At 36.2% G+C, this 20147-nt stretch overlaps 3 protein-coding genes across 3 annotated transcripts; 2 read left to right on the top strand and 1 right to left on the bottom strand.

The window, feature by feature from the left end:
* Positions 1-1297: 1297 nt before the first annotated feature.
* On the bottom strand, positions 1298-4802 carry LOC103334764 (G2/mitotic-specific cyclin-2-like). The gene is made up of 11 exons (XM_008237730.3): positions 4565-4802; positions 4310-4370; positions 4076-4205; positions 3897-3953; positions 3773-3809; positions 3432-3668; positions 3210-3326; positions 2569-2658; positions 2140-2460; positions 1859-2037; positions 1298-1721 (listed from the first exon to the last, which is right to left on the bottom strand). The coding sequence occupies exons 2-11, from the start codon at positions 4359-4361 to the stop codon at positions 1583-1585; spliced, it is 1359 nt and encodes a 452-aa protein (XP_008235952.2). The 5' UTR covers positions 4362-4370; positions 4565-4802; the 3' UTR covers positions 1298-1582.
* A 2842-nt stretch (positions 4803-7644) lies between these two features.
* LOC103334765 (U-box domain-containing protein 15-like) lies at positions 7645-10742 on the top strand. Its single transcript, XM_008237731.3, has 4 exons — positions 7645-8319; positions 8422-8538; positions 8758-9189; positions 9478-10742. The coding sequence occupies exons 1-4, from the start codon at positions 7981-7983 to the stop codon at positions 10531-10533; spliced, it is 1944 nt and encodes a 647-aa protein (XP_008235953.2). The 5' UTR covers positions 7645-7980; the 3' UTR covers positions 10534-10742.
* A 4341-nt stretch (positions 10743-15083) lies between these two features.
* On the top strand, positions 15084-19408 carry LOC103334766 (ubiquitin domain-containing protein DSK2b-like). Its single transcript, XM_008237732.2, has 8 exons — positions 15084-15755; positions 16151-16936; positions 17509-17717; positions 17814-17927; positions 18187-18245; positions 18678-18706; positions 18801-18893; positions 19027-19408. Exons 1-8 carry the CDS (start codon positions 15524-15526, stop codon positions 19173-19175), a joined length of 1671 nt encoding a protein of 556 aa, XP_008235954.1. The 5' UTR covers positions 15084-15523; the 3' UTR covers positions 19176-19408.
* Positions 19409-20147: the final 739 nt, after the last annotated feature.

The following is a 20147-nucleotide window of genomic DNA, read 5'->3' as shown; positions in this document are numbered from 1 at the left end:
AGGCAGGCAAGGAGAAGCGACACCAAATAGCTCCTTTCGAGACGGTGAGACTCAGTGAGGCGTTGAGAGTAATGCACACCAAATAACTCCTTTCGAGAAGCTGATCATGATTCATGGCCATGTGAGATCATGATTTCATAACACAAGTGCTGGGTTCGGCTCGCTGACATGAAACATTTACTGTTGGAGATGGCCTTATGTGTTTGATGAATGGCAGGCCCAGTGATATGTGCTGATTCAACCAAAGCCCATTTTAACTACCTTCTTGTTGCCTTCACCCAATGGCGATCCCGTTCATGTTTTCCAACTTGTAACAACTAAAATGCACCCTTTTTTTTTTAATTTTAATAACAACTGAAAATTGAGGTTTGCAAAATCTTTCAATGTTAGGAAAATGAGTATCAGACACCAAAGAGCTTTTTTAAATTTTTTTGTATATATCAGATACCATAATTTCTGTAATTATTTTGTTTTTTTAGTATTTAGATTATAATGTTTCCATCCAAAGACAAAAAAATTAAATTAAAATAAAAATAAAAATTAAAGAGGTGAGCTTTCACAATTGATATTAACATGAATGTGCCAAATATATATTAACATCATGTTTTTAATGATGGAGATTTAGACAGGTAATGGACCCAAATAATAAACACAGAAGCAGACACATTTACCCCTCGCATCAAAATTATATGGTAACTTCTCCAACTTGGTAACATGAGATGAGTTGATGAAAAAACAGCAACAAGAAAAAAGAAACATGCAAATTATAACCACCCCGTTTTGGCACAATTGAACACATTAACAAAATCTCTTCACAGGTTTCAAAATTTTTAAAACTCAATTGGTAAAACCGGCATCCTAAAATATTTTCAAGTCAACTATTCATCTACTTATCTATAGGTAATTGGCTGGGTCGTTCTTGCCGGCCAATGCTATCATTATCCAGTCTTGAATCAGTTTACAATCTGATTCAACAACCCAACCCACCTTATTACATTCAATGTTTAATAAGTGGAAGAGAAAAAGCTTGCAACACATTATTTGCTAAGCCATGAGGAGTATGTAGTTTTAGTGGTAAAAAGCACTTGCATTGTTCTCAAACAAATCCACAGTAAAAGTTCCCAAACTTTCTTACAGGTTGAAATTGTGGAAAGTGGAATGGTAATGAAGATTAAAGATCTTATCTTTTCAATTACAAAAACTCTGAAAAGATCAAAACTACTCTGAAAAATTCAGTATAGACTTTGAGTTGAAAAAAATAATAAATTACCTCAAAGAGAGCAAACACATTTACCACTCACATAAAACGGAAATGTTATATATCACATCAAAGAAACCGTTGGTATTCCAGGAAACACTAGTCAGTGAAAAACTACAAAAAAAAAAAAAAGAAACATTCACATTACCTGCAGAGTGCAGATTAAAGATAGTTGTTGGTGTTGTCAACAAAAGAAACCCACCCTATATGTTCTAAGACCCCCCCCAAGGGCAACTTCTGTTGCTCAGTGACAACTCAAGAAAGACCTTGAAAACCAGAAAGTCTTGATCACTTAAATTTGATCCACGTTCTCTGTCAGCACTGTTAGAGATCCAGGAGGAATGCAGCTGGTTGAGCTTTAGCTGCATAGCCAAATTTCCATGTACTGTACTTCCTGTGTACTCCAGTAAGTTTCCCAGTTTCAGCCTTCTGATGGAAAGTAACCATCATCCTTGAGCATTCTCTGTTGATACAAAAATATACACACAACATTAGCTTTCTGATAATCATGAAATGGGAATGTTGTCCTATATAGTTTTATTACTTCATTTATATACCATAAAATTGCTATGAATCATGCAACTCAGTTCAATAACTTACAGGAGCTCATCTTCTGAGTAATTAGTATACCACTCGCTGGTCTTGCTCCATTGCTTGAACCGGGACAGACTACACTGAGCAGTGTAAATTGCAGCAGCAGCTAGCTTAGATGGGGGGAACCTGAGCATTTCATACTCCACCAGGCATAGCTCAATGAGGAAGAAGGACAGAAGCTCAATCTGATTCAATTCCAGGACTACAAAGTATTAATACTTTCTTATAATGAGAAATGATAAGTGAAATCTAACTGCTTCTTATACTGTGGGGTTACTATTACTGACCTTTTTGTCGGATTGAGCTGCCTTGAGGAATCTCTTCATGAACACAAAAGAAGTAGGAACAGAAAAGTTGAATTGTAAACTGTTCACCATTGATTTCTCCATATCAAGGACATCTTTCCTTGAATATGCCTTATCTGATATAAGAACAAAATCTTCCACAATTGGGACAGAAACCTCTTCATACTTGCATGCTAGTAACATGGCTGTCACACCAACCAATTGAAGCTTCTTTCTGATCACCATTTGGCTCTCTAAGTATCTGTCTATAAGATTGACAGTAAGGAATAATGTCTCATCCATAAGCTCAAACTTGTAGTGGACCTGTTAATACATTCAAACCAATTAACAATCTATTCACATCACAGGTTCCAAACTCTTACTAGTCAAATTTGGACATCTTTAAGCCAAACAAAGTCCGAATGTAGTCACCTCAATAAGCCAGTCGATGAGAATCGCCCTCATTTTCTCATTGATGTCAGGTTGGTGAGCCATGTAACTAGGGGAGATACAGCTTGACTTCTGCATGATTAAGATAACCATTTTTCAGCAAAGAAGAACTCATTTCTTTGCCAAATTGAAAAATCAGAGAAACAATAAAACCAAAACCCAACAAAATTAAACCCCACAAAAATGCAAGGCAGAAAATGATTACCAACCAAGGAGTCATTTAATCAGACGACCACATTGATGTGGTGGCATATACAACAACAACGTAGCCTTGTCCAACTATCTGGGGAAGTTACATGAACTTTGCTTCTTTGTTCCATTCTATCCTAATGTGCTAAGCCATATGAGACCACAAAAATGGAACATTTTTACATGTTTGAGCTCATCTCAAACAGACTAGATATCCAACTATTTGGGGTTGGCTACATGAAGTCAGATGAAACACAAAAATGCAACGTTTTCAAAATCCTGAGCTCTGACCAAACAGATGTGTTTTCATTAAAACTTGAGGTTAACATCTATGCCTTAAATTGCTAACCCTCAAGATAAAACAGAACTTATGTGGAGTAATTCGTATAATACAAATAGTATAGTGTATGCTTTCTATAGCTAATGAAATATACCTCAGTTTTCCTGTAGTGAGCGTAGATGTCATCTATGTACTCAACAACATTAAGTGGATCCTTCAAGCCGCAGCTGTCAATATCCATAATAGGTTCCTCTACATCTTCATCCTCTTCCTGCAGTATTCAACACCATCTACCTAGTTAGCTTTCCAATATATAAAAATAGGAACTATTCATGAAGAAAAATGCTGTCGGTACAAGATAGTAAGACACACATACCATCCTATCAATTTCATCTAGCATGGCTTCTGTGTGCTTCACAAACATTGGCACAGGAGCATCACAAGCCTCATCCTCATTATCCTCCACATCTACAATTTCACAGTCCACCAGACAACTAGAATTGGCAGTAGATGAGCTCAGTTTCTTAGTTTCCAGATCAATTTCACAGTCCTCCACATCCACCACACCACTCGGATTCGCAACCAATGAAGTCACAGTCACTTCCTTGGTTTCCTAATTGCATACAACCAGCACCAATATATTTTAATTTCAATTTAAATTAAAACAAATGAATAGAGGAATTAAAAAGCTTTTTGTCATCAGCATAGAGGTACTACATTTGGGCACTGCTGGACCATTTGTGCTGCAAACCTCCTATAAGAACATCAACAAATCAAAATTAAATTCTTGAGAGAAAAAGGAAATAACAAAAGGGGAAATCGAACGAGAGTCAGTTCCAACCTTGTAATTGGTCTATGTGGCAGATTTGCCACATTTTTATTACATGCCGCATCTTTCCTGAATAACGATTGACCCAGGTCTCACATTAGTTAATTGAAATGAAAGATTGTTACAAAAAGAATCAAATATCAAAACAAAAACTTAGAAAGAGAATCAGATTATACGAAAATATCACTAACCCAGCACATTCTCTTTTGTTGACAACACAAGGGTTGACGTTAGCTCTGGTGATGTTTTGGACATCTCTCAATGCCTGACGACGAATTGGCCCCACCTCCTTCACAAACTTGGTACCCACCAATCTTGGACCTTTTTCAGGATTTCAAAGAAAATAAATACAAATGAACAAAATAAATTTAAATTAAAAATTATAAAAACGCCATTTTAAATTTAAGGTTTTGTTAGGTCTCTACCTTGGAAATTTGAGGACCTAACGAGACCTGGGTTGTTCTCCTTTGAACCCATTTCGATCACCTTTAAGATCAAGGGAAACAGATTAGAACCAATCAGAAACCATCATCAAACAACGAAAATCAAACACCCTAAATACAACAGAAAAAAGGGGGAAAACCCTTGATCTAGAACAAGATGAAGTAGAAAAAGACTGAAACGAACAAAACCCAGATCATCCGATTTCAAATATGAAAGAACCAAAGAAACCCACTAACCTTGGAGAGAAATCAAGTCTGGAACTTTATCAAAGTACTGTAAATTAAAGCTAATTAGCTTCAATCTTCAAAATCCCGAGAGAGAAGTGAATGGCATAGGACCTTGGCAAGCCTCCCTCTCTCTCTTCTCCCTCTCTCTCTCTCTATACCTCTCTACGCTCTGTCTCTGTCTTTCTTTCTTGTTGGGTTCTTTAAAATGGGTTTTTATTTATCAAGCAGATTCATATTCGAAGGAAACAGAATAATAAAAGGAAAAAAGAAATAAAAAGCGGAATTGGGGAGAGAAGGGCATGTGTTCGTCTCGTTTTGAATATAACGGCTACTAATTCCTGACCGTCGGATCTTAATACCACCGAAAAGTCACGATGGTCTGTCTCTAACGGCTATCTCGCTTTTGTGCTCCGTGCCCTATTTTTTCAAATATTTTTGTAGGTCGGGCTTTTTTGTTCTTGATTTCTTGGGCTGGGCCTTGACCTTTTTGTCTAATAAAAGGCCCATAACTACGCTCTGCACCAATGATTTGGCTTTTTCTTCTGGTGTCATTTTTGGAAATTTGCTATCGTGGAGCCGGTACTCAAACCCACAAATACGCTCTGCACCACTAAGGAAAGTGTCCCTTACTTCCCAGAAGCTCCTACACCACGTGTGGCTCACAACAATTTAAAAAATTACAAAAAAATTTATTTAAAAAAAAAAAAGGGAAAATATACTTTGTATAAAACATTGAAGTTGTTGGTGCTTATCTCTAAATCAATGAATAATGTATGACATTTTATGACTCTATTCGACTGTCGATTGTTGCATAATCTGAATTCATTTCATTTGCAAGATCATAAAAGAAAGAGGAAGAGATATGAAGAACAATGTCGCAATGGAACAATCTTTTCATATTTCTGAACATTCCATAAATTTAGTTATCTTGTTACGTACAATGATCTTAGCAAACAAGATCGTGTGTATCTAATTTTTATTCGAGAAACATATCATGTCTGTGTTAATTGCATATTCAGTTTCCCTTTTTCTTTTCCTTTTTATTGCCAAAACAATTTACCTTCTTTCCCATTCAAGCGTATAATTGGCATGTAAACTATGATTACTTTAAAAATCAAGGCTTAATATCTTTCATAAGCTTGTAAGCTATAAATTAAGGTTGAAATCTTTATAGTCGATGCCAAACAAATACTCATGTTCGTCAAAAAAGGAATAATGACTTGACCTAGTAAACTTGGTGAGTGCTCATGCAACGACTTGAACACCAATAGACTTGACCTGCAACGCTGGCTGGCAATCACTCAAAAGTCGGAACTTTCTTCGCTACTCGATTTGTGGCCCGGCCCTCAGAAGGGCTATGCAAATAGTTCAACATGAAGTCAAGGTTGACGTGGATACATTTGATCCAAAATGAGACAGACTTCTTCCAATGAGTTTGTCATGAGAAATTCAATATCTGTTAATGAATCAAATTGGACTAATTAATGGATAGGGGAAGATCAAATTCGAGTATAAGAGGACGAACACACTGTATTTATTAACTAATTTAACTCATATCAATAATTTGAGATTAAAGTTAACATAATAAATTTAGACGAATAAACTCAAGTTGAGGTTTTACAAGTTAAAGATCGATTTGAGTTTATTTTAATACTATCTAGTTGAATTTGAGTTCAAACTTGAAATGAGTATGTCAGGTTGAGTTAGAATTTAGAATCTCATCGACTTGTACACATGACCCAACTAGCTATTTTTTTACCTTGGAACATCCTTCCTTTAGTTAAAAGGGAAATTAGGCTATCAGGTTATGGGGGTGAAAGCTGCACTTTTAAATCTCCAAGTATTAGTATGTTGGCCGTGATATGATGTCAATCAACGGTTGTGTTAAGATGAAGTGGGGAGACAAGTGGAGAGAAATTCTTGGATGAACTTGACTTTCAGTAGGCTTTACCAGCTCAACTTCTAACTATGGATCGTACCACCATCATCATTCAGATTTTAAGAGATACAACATGACATTTGAAAAACAATGTTGCATAACTGGTTAAATGCATGTGAGTAATCGTGGACTATTAATATAACTGGATATGCATTAGTGACTGACTATCATCATATTAAGACATCAATCATGTGGAAGAACTGTACACACACAATGCATAGTGGATTTAGTGCACATGAGTAATTGTCAACTACTAATGCAAGTGAGTACAGGTCCTAGCAAATAAACATACATATGTACGTGAACGACAGCCGTTAACATACTTGTCGTTTAGTAAGCAAATAGAATATACGTGAACAACAGCTGCTAACATACTTGTCCTTTAGTAAGCACATGGACTAACTAGCCACTAATGAGATTACGATTTGTAAGACAATTAGCATTAGCAATAGGGAATACTGATCGTACATGGTCCACAGAATACAAATATAGACAAAACTGACACACACCAAATTAAACTAAATTAGATTCATAAGATCATTAATTAGAGCGTAATTGCGACGGCTATCAAGTCGTCCTAGCTGAAGTAACAAGGGTCCCACTCCCTCTCTCTCTCCTCTCTCCAAGTCCAGTATTCCATTCCACCGTTCAGATTTTCGCGTCCTCAAAATCACACCACAAAAAGTGGAGGAAAATCAGAGCAGCAGGCGGGGCCCATGGTCCTTCAAGAAAGAAAAGCCCAAAAAATGGGACCCATCAGTACGAATACAAGACGAGAACCAATCCAAAAGGGGTGCACGTGAATGCGCGTCACTTTGTCAATAAACCGCGTGAACCGACCCAGAGGCCCAGCCCTATCCTTTCCCATCCCCATGCATGTATGAGTAAAACATATGCAGCTGTTTCTCAAATCCCTTTCTTTCTTCCTTTGGTAAACCATAAAACCCGCCAAACATGTACCTCACCCCCCCAAAATTAAAAATTTAAAGATGGAATATCCTAAACATCCGGAACATGACATGACCATGACCAACAATTTGTTTTTGTTTTTGTTTTTAATTCTCATAGTTATCATAATTTTTAGTATAAACAAGATTTAATAACGCGCTTAATATAATACAGGATTTGAGTCGGTGGTCATATCGTCTAATGGTATTAAGTCTTCATTTTATTAGGTACGAAAATTTCAAAGTACTTTACCTTTTAAGAAGACCATTTGAGGAGTTTTGTGTAGTTTGTCATGGGGTTAGTTTATAGTGTGCTAGTGGGAATTGGTGGAGCATGACCAACTTTTCCTTTTCTTTTCTTAAGAAAAGCACAATATGTTACACAACCCTTTAATGATCATAGTAATTAGCGGGGTTTAATTACTTTCTCGGAAAATTCACCATTGTCCGGGAAAAGTTGAAGATTTTTGAGATTTAAGAACACCCTTTAGGAAGTTTTGTGTTGCTAGCTAGATTAGTTAGTTTAGTGCTAGTGGGAAATGGCAGAGAGGCAGATAGTGATGGAGGTTGGGGAGAAGGGGAATGTTGGTGCTTCAACTAACGGTGAAGATGATAGCGATGGTGTTGTTGGGGAATTGATGGGAGTGATTGAGGCCGTTGGATCGTATTCGGGGTTTCGGAGGACGCACAGGAAGGAATGCTTGAACTTGGTGAGGAGGTTGAAGCTGTTGGTGCCACTTATAGAAGAGATGAGAGAATTGGACATATTGATACTCTCTACCACCAAGGCTTTGAATTCTTTGGCTAGTTTGAAGGAAGCACTTGTTTCAGCTAAGAAGTTGTTGAGGAATTGTAGCTGTGAAAGCAAGATTTACTTGGTCAGTACTCTCTCTCTCTCTCTCTCTCTCTCTCTGAATTGACTAGATGGGTTCTGATATTAATGCTTTTGTTATTTGTTTCTGTGTTTATAACATGAACAGACACTAGAAAGTGAGGCAGTGATGGGAAGATTTCATGCAGTTTATGATAAACTAAGCCAGGCTTTGGATGATTTTCCATATAATGAGCTTGGAATCTCAATTGAAGTCACAGAGCAAGTAATTTGATTCCTTACTTTCCTTTTAACTTTTTCTTGTGTTGCTTGCTTTAGCCATCTTCAAATTTTGTACCTTTTCAAGATACTCAAATGGAAGACTTGTTTACCATTCACCAGCTTTACATAAGTTTTTGAGTACGTACTTTGCTCATGAGTTTTTCTGGTCATAGTACCTTGCCCATTAATCACTGATGTGGCTGTAAACTTGGTTAATTTTCAGGTTGAGCTAATGCGAACGCAACTCAGACGGGCGCAGAGACGGGCTGATACGCAGGACATGGAGCTAGCAATGGATATGATGGTTGCATTCTCTCAGAAAAAGGAAGGCAGGAATGCAGATAGTGCAATACTGGAAAGACTAGCCAACAAGCTGGAACTTCATACTGTTGCAGACTTGGAAGAGGAAACAGTGGCTGTTAGAAAGCTAGCGAAGAGAGGATCATTAAGGCAGAATACTGAAAGCATTCAACAAATCACTGATCTTTTGGGAAAGTTCAAGGAAATTGCAGGCATTTATGAGGACTTCTTGATTGATGGTCCAGTTTCAACAAGAAGTCCAAGGAAGTGCCAGTCTTTGTTGATCCCTCATGAATTTCTCTGTCCAATTACATTGGAGATCATGACTGATCCTGTTATTGTGGCAACTGGACAGGTAATCTCAAGTAGACCATATGAACTATTTGTACCACTAGTTGTTACCATATATGCACATTTTGATATATGGTTTAATGGATTACATGTTGTCATGGGCAAGATCATAAGTTATGGTTTCAGCATCAGTTTGAATTCTGGTCATCATATAAACAGAAAACTTAATAAGGAAAAAAGAAATTGCCTCAAGTCAAAATAAAAACTGAAAGCTTTTAAGTTCAACCATATTTTGATTTTCTCAAATGCATAACATGGGGTCTGAGATAGTTTTCCTTGCCTTCTTTTGAAGACTTATGAAAGAGTAAGCATACAAAAGTGGCTCGATTCGAACCACCGCACCTGCCCAAAGACAGGACAGACATTGGATCACTTATCGCTGGCGCCAAATTTTGCCCTCAGGAACCTAATCCTGCAATGGTGTGAGAAGAACAATTTTGAACTGCCCAAGAAGGAGCCTTGTGCAGGTTCTGATGACTCATCTGCTGAAATCATAGAGGAAGTGTCTTGTTTAGTACAAAATCTATCGTCTTGTAATTTGGAAGTCTTAAAAGAAGCCATTTTCAAAATCCGCATGCTCTCCAAAGAGAATCCGGAGAACAGAATTCTGATTGCTAATAGTGGAGGAATCCCCCAACTGGTTAAGCTCCTGTCTTATCCCGATTCGAAGATTCAAGAACACACCGTGACAGCGCTTTTAAATTTGTCAATTGATGAGGCAAACAAAAGACTCATAGCCAGAGAAGGGTCCATTCCTGGTATAGTTGAAATCCTTCAGCATGGAACAGATGAAGCTAGAGAGAATTCTGCTGCTGCATTGTTTAGCTTATCGATGCTCGATGAGAACAAAGTACTAGTGGGAACTTTGAATGGAATTCCTCCCTTGGTAGATCTTCTGCAGAATGGAACAGTCAGAGGTAAAAAGGATGCTGCCACTGCATTATTTAACTTGTCTTTGAACCAAGCCAACAAGTCTAGAGCCATCAATGCTGGTTTAATACCACCATTGCTTCATTTACTTGAGGATAAGAGCTTGGGCATGACTGATGAAGCCCTCTCAATTTTGTTACTCCTTGCATCACATCCCGAGGGTCGAAATGAGATGGGCCGGCTCTCTTTCATCGAAACCCTGGTCGAAATTATCAAGAATGGAACCCCCAAGAACAAGGAATGTGCTACATCAGTCCTTCTAGTGCTGGGATTAAACAACTCATCTTTCACTTTGGCTGCTCTTCAGTACGGAGTTTATGAGCATTTACTGGAGCTGGCTAGATGTGGAACCAATAGAGGGAAAAGAAAAGCAAATTCCCTTTTGCAACACATGAGTAAGTGTGAGCACATTCCCTAACCAACAAAATAAAAAACTTGATTTATAATCTTTAATCATTCTTGAGTGTTGCCTAATTAAGTTTTAGTGGAGTAAATCATAGTTCAAGCTGTGTTATGTTCTTTCCTGTGTGTCTTTGTGCCAAAGAGAGTGAGAACATATTCAGGTATAGATTGTAAAATGCTAAAAAGAGTCTTTGAAGTGAAATAAGGTTTTTTTTTTTCCTTCAAGAGACAGATTCTTAGACTTTTCTTTATCTTCTTTCTTCTGCACAGCTCAAATGATTATCTAGTGTTTATTGAGTTTTTTCAATCATCATATTGGACTAATATTTGATTAGTGCCTTATTAGGTGCAACTAATACTATTGCAATGATATCTATCATTAATTAGTGCCCTTGAGAAATTGCTGAGAAATTGCTAATTGTGCTACAAGGCTACTTGCAGGACATCAGGTTGTTGAGGAGCATATCACATTTTATTTTTCTGAAAGATCATCATTTCTTGTCAATCTGGTGGATGGAATTAAATCAGGTGGATCATAAATGAAAATTGCGACTAGCAATCCCCATCCAACCAAAAACAAACATTGCAACTAGCAACCTACCTATACAAACTAAATGAAATCTATCAACAACTCATATCTCTAGATGTCCTTTTCATTTACAATATAAGCATCTCCCTAGAATTCTATACACAAATTGATATAGTGAAAAAATAATATGACCACTTTGAATCCTATTTTTATTATTTAAACTACAAGGTACTTTTATGTCATGTACACATCCATTGGTGCATGGTTTTTCTTTGAAAGAAATTGATATTATTTTGGGTAATTAGATCTTAATTCCAAAATTTGACAAGGGCTTGTAGCTCAAGTAATTAAGAGTGTTTACCCATACACCCAAGATGTTATGTTTAATTCTCCCCTCCTATAATGTTGCTTATATCCAAACAAAAAAAATCCCCAATATTAGCTAGGATCTCAAGTGCAGGGGTAAATGCTCTTAACTACTTAAGCTACAAGACCCTTACGCGTGCCCTCCATTTTTAGTATATTAGGAAGTGAGAGAAATAAATCAGGGCTATATGTTGACAGTAGTGTTTTTTTTTTTTTTGGTTGTTGAATAAAATCAAGAGTGTTACTATTTCCACCCACCTGTTCTATTTTTCCACCCACTTTATCTTCAAAATTTTAAAAATAAATTTATCCTTTACAAAATGACTTTGAAGGACAAATTTAAAACTCTCTCTATTTATTAATGAGTGGTGATTTCCCCACTCATTTTTCTCTTATTTTATCCACTTACACTCCTTTTTTATAACTAAAAAAGGAGTGTAATTGGATAAAATAAGAGTGGGGAAATCATTGCCCTTATTAATATAAGCTTGACACAGCATTAAAATTCAATCTAAGGGTTAGAAAAAAAGACACATGGCCACTTTTACTTGAGGAAAATAAAACAAAGGGAACCTAATGTCCCGCTTCTTTCTTCAGAAAGGATGAACAGAACCCAACCAAACTCTGAAACTCGAGTATCCATTCTTATTGTCTAGTTTCATGCCATATTGAAATCTAATCCCTTTTCTTTTCCTTCTGGACTAGAATTTAGAATCTTTAGTTTTTTCTACTTGGCTAATTTGTTTTCAAATAAGACCTAATATACTTCCTTCTTCCAAAAACAATAGAACCTTCAACCATATCTAGGCGTTAGAACTCAAAAGACAAAAAGGAGTTCCTGATTGAGGGAAATAATTGGAAATAAGATAAAATCAATAGTTTATTTTGAATATCAGAGAGAGAGAGAGAAGAAAGGAACCATTCATGATTATGGGAATCAAAATACAATGGGTTTCTATTTGGGTTTTGAGGGTTTATATTTTTTAAGGAAGAGAGGTTTGGGTCGCGGGGGTAGGGAGAGACTTGAGTGGGGATGGGCTAATTGAAGAATTTTTTAATTATAATGGAAAATATGAAATACAATTACTCTTTTTTTAAAAAAAATAAAAAAAATAAAAAAAATAATGATTAGTGAAGGGAATTTATTAGAATTAATAATTAAAGGGTATTTTAGGAATAATGGTGGGTGGAAAGATAAATTTGTGTTCTTTCAAATTTACATGGTGGGTGAGAAGATAAGATGAGTGAGAAAATAGGGCAAGGGGGTGGAAATAGCAGCACTCAAAATCAATAGTCTAAGGGGAGTATATTCAATTAAGATTTTAACAGATTGTAATTACATAATTTTAATGTAATGGATTTCAACTGGATTTGTAATTATATTATTTTATTTATGATTTTAATAGATTGCAATTACATGATTTTACTTATGATTTTATTAACTTAGGATTTTACTTATGATTTTAATATATTACAATTATAGGATTTTACTTTATATTTCTATGGGAGCATTTTGCTCACCACATTAACCAAATGTGTATGCTCACCACCACCCTTAAAAAGTGTCTGTCTCATCCTTCTCAGAATCTCTTCTTCTGCAACACACTAGTATTAGTAACCAACCATCCACACCAATCAAAAATCAAAGAGGCAAGCTTTGAGCTTTGAAATTGGGAGTAAGACTAAGAGCAAGAAATTCCGTATTTTCTTTTGTTAGATTTTGATTGATTCATAATTGGTGGTTTACTGGATTTGGAAGATTTTAGTTTTGGGTTTAGGGGTAGCCAAATCATATGGAGGAAGATGAGATGGATTAGTTGTTTGAAGGGATGATGTTGTTTACCCCTAACAATACCAATAATAATCACTATGTCATCTTAAGAAAAGTGGTGGTTGTTTTTCTGGGGGAAAAAAAATGGTGGTTTACCGTATGAGGAAGAGAGGAGAGTGTAGGAAAGAGAAGAAAGAGGGTTCAGGGGAGGGAGGAGGAAAGAAAGAAAGAAAAAGAAAAAAAAAAGGAAGAGGGAAATGAGGAAAAAGGGGGAGTGTGCTGTGATGTGGGCCCTTTATTGTTTCTCTTATGATTTTTTTTAATTTTTTATAGTAAAAAGCATGAAAAAATAATGGGGAAAAAAAAGTATGAGAGCATATATGAGAATCATGCATAGGATAGTGTGATTTGTTATGTGATTTGGTATGTATATCACACACTCAAAAATCTCACACAATACACCATATAATGAAATACATTAAAACCAGTAAGTATTTGAATACCACAATACTTTTTCTTAATTTTTAAAAGTCCTAATTGAATACCACCAGACTTGTATTGATTATTTAAAAATCTTAATTAAATAACACCAGACTTTTATTAATTACTTAAAACTCCTAATTGAATAGTCCTGTACTTTTAAGCTTCAAAATCATCTATTAAAATCACAATTGAATACACCCTCCTAAACTATAAGGAGAGGGGGTTTCTCTCACACATACTATCAATGTGTGTACATAAGTATTCAAACCTAAGACCTCTGATTTGCAAATCAAGGTTCTTTTCGGGCTAGACCTGTTGACCAAATGGACAATAATTTGTTACTCCATTTTTAGTATGTTGGGGAATCATAGTGTCTCAATGAGGTAATGGAGCTTAAGGAAGCGTGATCCTGCAATATTTTTCCTTATTTTTTGTTATCTGATTGCATTATGAATGTGGTTGTTGGATGATTAATCATCTTTTATTGTTTTTTAATTTTATTGGTTTTCATATGAAATTATTACTTCAGACTTCAGAGGGAAGGTGGTTTGATAAAGCTTGAAGGGCCAAAAAATAAAATAAAATAGGTCCCCTGAGATTATTATAACATAATTGAGTTAATGTTCATCGACTACAAATATCTGGCAACAAGTCATGCTTTTACATATTTGTCTCATGAGATGTGAAATTAACTTAACTAATACAACTCATTAAACTAATGTGTGGAAGTCCAACAACGTTATTCAAGATTAATAGATAATCCGACACAATTCGTTTCGCCCGTAAAAAAGGTTAATCATATTCAATGTTGAATACTGGTTAGATTCGTTAACCAACCGTTAGTAAGAATAAAAGAATTAATTTTTGAACAAAAAATTACTTAAGTTCATTATTTAGACATTCTCTTTACATAGCTAAAAACTTAAAGATAAAATAAATAATGAAATTTCTTAACACCCGATAAGGGTTTTTGTGGGTTAACATGAACATGACATTTTTTAACGGATCACTAACATATTCACCGGACACTAACAAGCCTATCGGTTAACATGCCGGTGTACATGATTTCCAAATCTATTATGGAGACTTTCAATTCAAGTGGTAGAACGCTTTAGTATCATATTCATCATGAAAGTTATATTTTTGTTTCTCAGTGTGGAATAAGAAAGTGAAATATGTATGATATCATATGTGATATTTCATTCACAATATAATTACAAAGATTGTAACCCTAATCTTGAATGTGAAGATAAACGTCAAACAATTAAAACTATGAAACCTCCAGGCTGAGTATTGTTAAAGCTACAAGGGTACCATAGCAACTTGAACTCAAAGTATCATGGCACAATACGATTGGTCACTAAAATAAATTATAATAAAAATTCAACTATTTATTTATTTATTTTGATAAGATTTTAATTCTTGCTATAAAAAAACGAAGAAAAAAGAAGAAGGGTTCAAGACTTCAATTCCACAACCACAACAAGAATATGCGAACCAAACCGTAGAGAATCTGAGCCCTCTCTTTCCTTTTGTTCTTACAAAAGGGTTTTCCCATTTGGCACACAAACCCACATATACTCTGATTAATCTTTTACCTGTCCAGTTCCAAATCTTCTTCAATCTCCTTCCTTTTTTCTATTTTAATTTTGTAAATTATATATTTTTTATTTTTTATTTTCCCCCAAATTTTTATTTCCCATATAAAATAGCTTATATTTTATTCAGAACACAAATTTTTTCTGGGCTTTCATTAGCTTTCACACTTAAGGGGTTTCGATTTTTTCAATTTCTAGGGTTAGGGTTTTCGTTTCATTTGTCTTCGTGATCGATCGATCGATTGGGTAGGAGAGAATTATGGGTGCAGAGGGCGATTCGAGCGAGCCTAAAGTCAGTGGCGATGGAGGAGAAGAGCAGATTAATATTCGATGCTCCAATGGGTCGAAGTTTTCGGTGAGGGCGAGCCTGGACTCGACTGTTGGGGATTTCAAGGCAATTTTGGCTCAGAATTGCGATATTCCAGCTGAGCAGCAAAGGCTGATTTACAAAGGTCGTATTTTGAAGGACGACCAGACCCTGACTAGTTATGGTACGGTTTGTTGTTTCTCTGATTTGACTCTATGCTCGTTTCGTTTTCTGGGCCTGTGATGTTCTGCCCAATGTTTTGATGAATATCGATTTTGTAATTTTTATCGAATCTGGTTTTGATTTTGATGTGGGTTTGTGTTATTTTTTCGAATTCTGCTTTTGAATTGATTAGGTTTTTATTGTGAAATTGTTAATTTGGAAAATTATGTGGATGATGATATTGGTGGATTATGGCTTTAATTGTGGTTTTATTGCCCGTGCTGCTTTGGTAGTGTTTAGAATGTTGTGGGTGAGATTGTTGGATTTGGACGCGGTCAGTGGCTGTGAAAGTACCCATATGTCATGATTTAGGTGATTTACTGTAGTCTAATGGATGGTTGGTTTCTTGTATTGAAGGTCTGCAGGCAGATCATACTGTTCATATGGTACGTGCCTTTGCTGCAGCTGCCTCAACCCCTGCTGCTTCTGCTGCTAATGCTACTTCTGCAAGTCCTAACACTGCACCAGGTGTTACACGTGGTGTTGGTTCCACTGAACGCGATGGGCTTCAAAGTCCCGACCTTGGGGCATCTTTGTTATTTGGGCAGGGTTTAAACCCACTTGGTGGTGGTGGAGGAGCTCCTGGTTTATTTGGAGCTGGGCTTCCGGACTTTGAACAAGTGCAGCAACAACTGACTCAGAATCCGGACATGATGAGGGACATAATGAACATGCCTGCCATTCAAAGTCTAATGAATAACCCTGATTTGATGCGAGGCTTGATCATGAACAATCCGCAAATGCGTGATATCATTGACCGGAACCCAGAGCTTGCACATATACTTAATGATCCTGGCATTCTCCGACAGACATTAGAAGCTGCAAGGAGCCCAGAACTCATGCGTGAGATGATGCGAAACACTGACAGGGCAATGAGTAATATTGAGTCTTCACCTGAGGGATTCAACATGCTAAGGCGGATGTATGAAAATGTTCAGGAGCCATTTTTGAATGCTACGACAATGACCGGGAATGCTGGAAATGATTTGGGTTCAAATCCATTTTCTGCTCTTTTGGGCAACCAGGGTGGGGCACAAGTCAGGGATGGGTCTAACAACCCTTCAACCACTGGTTCAGAAACGACTGCAGGCTCTGTTGCTCCGAATACAAACCCACTTCCCAACCCGTGGGGCAATACTGTTGGTGAGCTTCTCCCATTATCTTTATTATCCAAATTTTCTTTTTCCTGACAGTGGCCTGAATTTCTTATTCTTGACTAATTTCTGGTATTAAATGGAAAATTTTCCTTGCAGTCGTGAAAATAGGACTGGTATTGTAGTTGGATATTGATTTGTACATCAATAATTGGTTAAGCAAACTTTATCGCTGGCTCTTGAATCTTAACGGCAATGTATTTAGTTGTCAATTTTTACATGAAAATGGCCCACTAATTTTCAATGGGGTACATATATGTTCTAATTTCTGTCCCCTTCTCAAAGTTTATGTTCGAGTCTGCATAATATTATTTAAGTGGTTGCATGTTTTAAAGTGTTTAAATGCAGTTGCTTTTTGACCTGAAACCCACTGCAGTTGGCCCCCAAAAATGATTATTAGGTTAACTTATGTCTTTTCCTAGCCTAGTTTGTAGCTCTTTTGGATAGGGTATATTTTTTAAAAAGAGGTCCTTTTTTTTTGGTACAGAAAGAAGAGGTACTTTGAATACATTGTAAAATTTCTTTATTCATTTATATATATATTATGATCTGAATTGTCAGGAGGAAATCAACCAAACACCACCAGGCCACCTCCTGCTGGGGATGGAAGGACACCTGGTATTGCTGGCCTTGGAGGGCTTGGTCTCCCCGGAATGGAACAGATGCTTGGTGGCATGCCAGATGCTAATGTAATGAATCAGCTTTTGCAGAATCCAGCAATATCCCAGATGATGCAAAGCATGCTCTCGAATCCCCAGTACATGAATCAGGTACCATTGTTAGACAAATTATCTTCACCCAAAAGGTGAATGTTCTCCAAAAGTGGATTTTTTAATTTATTCAATTTTTTTTATTTAAAATTTTAGATTATGAGCCTCAATCCACAACTACGCGGCATGGTTGATTTAAATCCTCAACTTAGAGAAATGATGCAAAATCCGGAACTCTTACGTCAGTTAACAAACCCAGAGACAATGCAGGTATTTTCCCTTTCAAAATTCTACCAAAATTCATTAACAAATATGATCTCTGTCTCTGTCGCTGTCTCTCTCTTTAGACAATTTATATGCTCTACTGGAACTTCTTGTTTATGCTCTTCTTAGTCCATGTATTGATATCTTTTTCTTGGTTAATGTAACTTAATTGCATTTTGTTCTAAGAACATTGAAATTGTTTGAAATGTGAACCACCTAAGCTTAACTTTTATTTTTTTTCCTACTCTGGCTTTTTCTCTTGCAGCAAATGCTTGCTTTACAGCAGTCACTATTTTCGCAGACCAATCGACAGCAATCAACTCAGTGAGTCTAAATATACGTTACCACGCCTACTTGGTTGCTTCAATCCAATGAGTTAGCTATGTTTGCTGTCAGCATCTGATGTTTTTTCAAAATTTATTTATTACTTTTGTCTAAATACAACACCATTCTAGGGTCTCAATGATTGCATAACATATTTGTATACATCATTTGCCCATAGATTAATCTGTTTGTGTGGAGGTGTCAATGTATGTCATGGTTTGAAATTCCCTACGGTCACACCCCAACATCACCAACCTGGCCCAACTTGTGGTCTAGGATGCCAGGGATCATAGATTAAATTCATAATATATATTTTTTTGAATATAAACAATTGTATTAAAACAGAAACAAAATACAAAAGTGGATAAGGAATCCATGGCAGATAGATTAAATTCATAATATATTACTAATCATTTGTTGCTTTCTTGCCAGGGATCCAGCTCAGACTGGTGGTGTTACAGGTACTTTGAGATAGAAGTTCAAATATAATAATTGGTCGTTGTCATTTTCTCCATTTAGATATTCACTTTTTTTTTACTATCTATGTGTAATCAGGAGGCCCTAATAATGCTGCTGGGTTGGATATGCTGATGAACATGTTTGGTGGTCTTGGAGCTGGCAGCTTGGCTGCTGCAAACAACCCTAATGGTTAGGCCCCCTGTTCTCACATCAAAATACAATCTTGCACTTTAGGAAATAAATCAGATTTGAATTATAAGAAAAGAAACAAAATATCATAAACTTTTGTGTTGTCTCTGAACATTTGTACTTCTTGTTGCAGTGCCACCTGAGGAACTGTATGCGACGCAGCTGACACAGCTTCAAGAGATGGGTTTCTTTGACACCCAAGAGAATATCAGGGCATTGCAAGCCACTTCCGGGAACGTCCATGCTGCAGTAGAGCGACTTTTAGGGAATCCCGGGGCATAACTTCACTTGGTTTTCATGTTTTTATATTATTCAATTGGGAATTTTTCTTGTGGACGTGTAAAATTAGTAATTTGGAGTAAAGTCTTCTGAAAGACACGAGACATACAGGCACTTGTAGATTCCATTTTGGGGGTGTGAATAAGCAAAGAACGCACAATATGATAGAGCTATGAACTTTGTGGCTAAGCTTATACATTTCCCAAGTATTTACTTGCGTCCCTCTTTATTTCTAATGTATGCTTCAACGTCCTTTGATCCATGTGTATCTGCACCTTTTAAATAAATGGTTTCAAAGCCTAGATGGGTTTGGTCCAGTACCACTTAGATACGTTAACAAATGTATACCAGAACATGTTTTATGAGACATGTAAGAAATTGTTGATGGCAGTTTCTATCAAGTGACTAGAAATTAAAATTTTTTAAATTTACAGTTCGTCTCACGTTCTTCCTCTTATTGTTATTGGATTGTTTTTAATCCTTTTTTTTTTCTTCTTAATTTTGTATCTAATCAATCAAGGACGGTAATTGATTATTTTAGTGTTATTTTTTTTATATTAAATAAAAGGCTCCTTTAAAGTGGCTCGGAGAGACTCCATTGTTCATTGTTGCAATATTGAATTAATGACTTGCGTTCGAGGTTTTGTAATTACATTTTCCGTCTTTCAATAATATTATTTTTTTAATGAAAAAAAGTTTAGAGTGAGGAGAGGCTACCCATCCCAAGTTCATTTCATACGAAGACCTCTTTGAGGACTTAATATTATTTGTATAACACGAAAACTGTAGTAATCCTCTACTGACTACTACCATTGGTAAGAGCTCAGTTCTCAGCCATGTGAGTAGCGGTTTGAAACCTCTAGGAATGTACATCTAAAGCCCCTTTTGACCAATTGCTTGTACTTAAAAAAAAACACATAATAAAAAAAAATCCTCTACCATATCAGGTTTTTCTTATTGATTAGGTCGGACATA

Source organism: Prunus mume, linkage group LG6, assembly GCF_029339155.1.
Source record: "Prunus mume cultivar Tortuosa linkage group LG6, ASM2933915v1, whole genome shotgun sequence".
NCBI classification, from domain to species: Eukaryota; Viridiplantae; Streptophyta; class Magnoliopsida; order Rosales; family Rosaceae; genus Prunus; species Prunus mume.
This window is presented reverse-complemented; position numbering and strand designations above follow the sequence as displayed.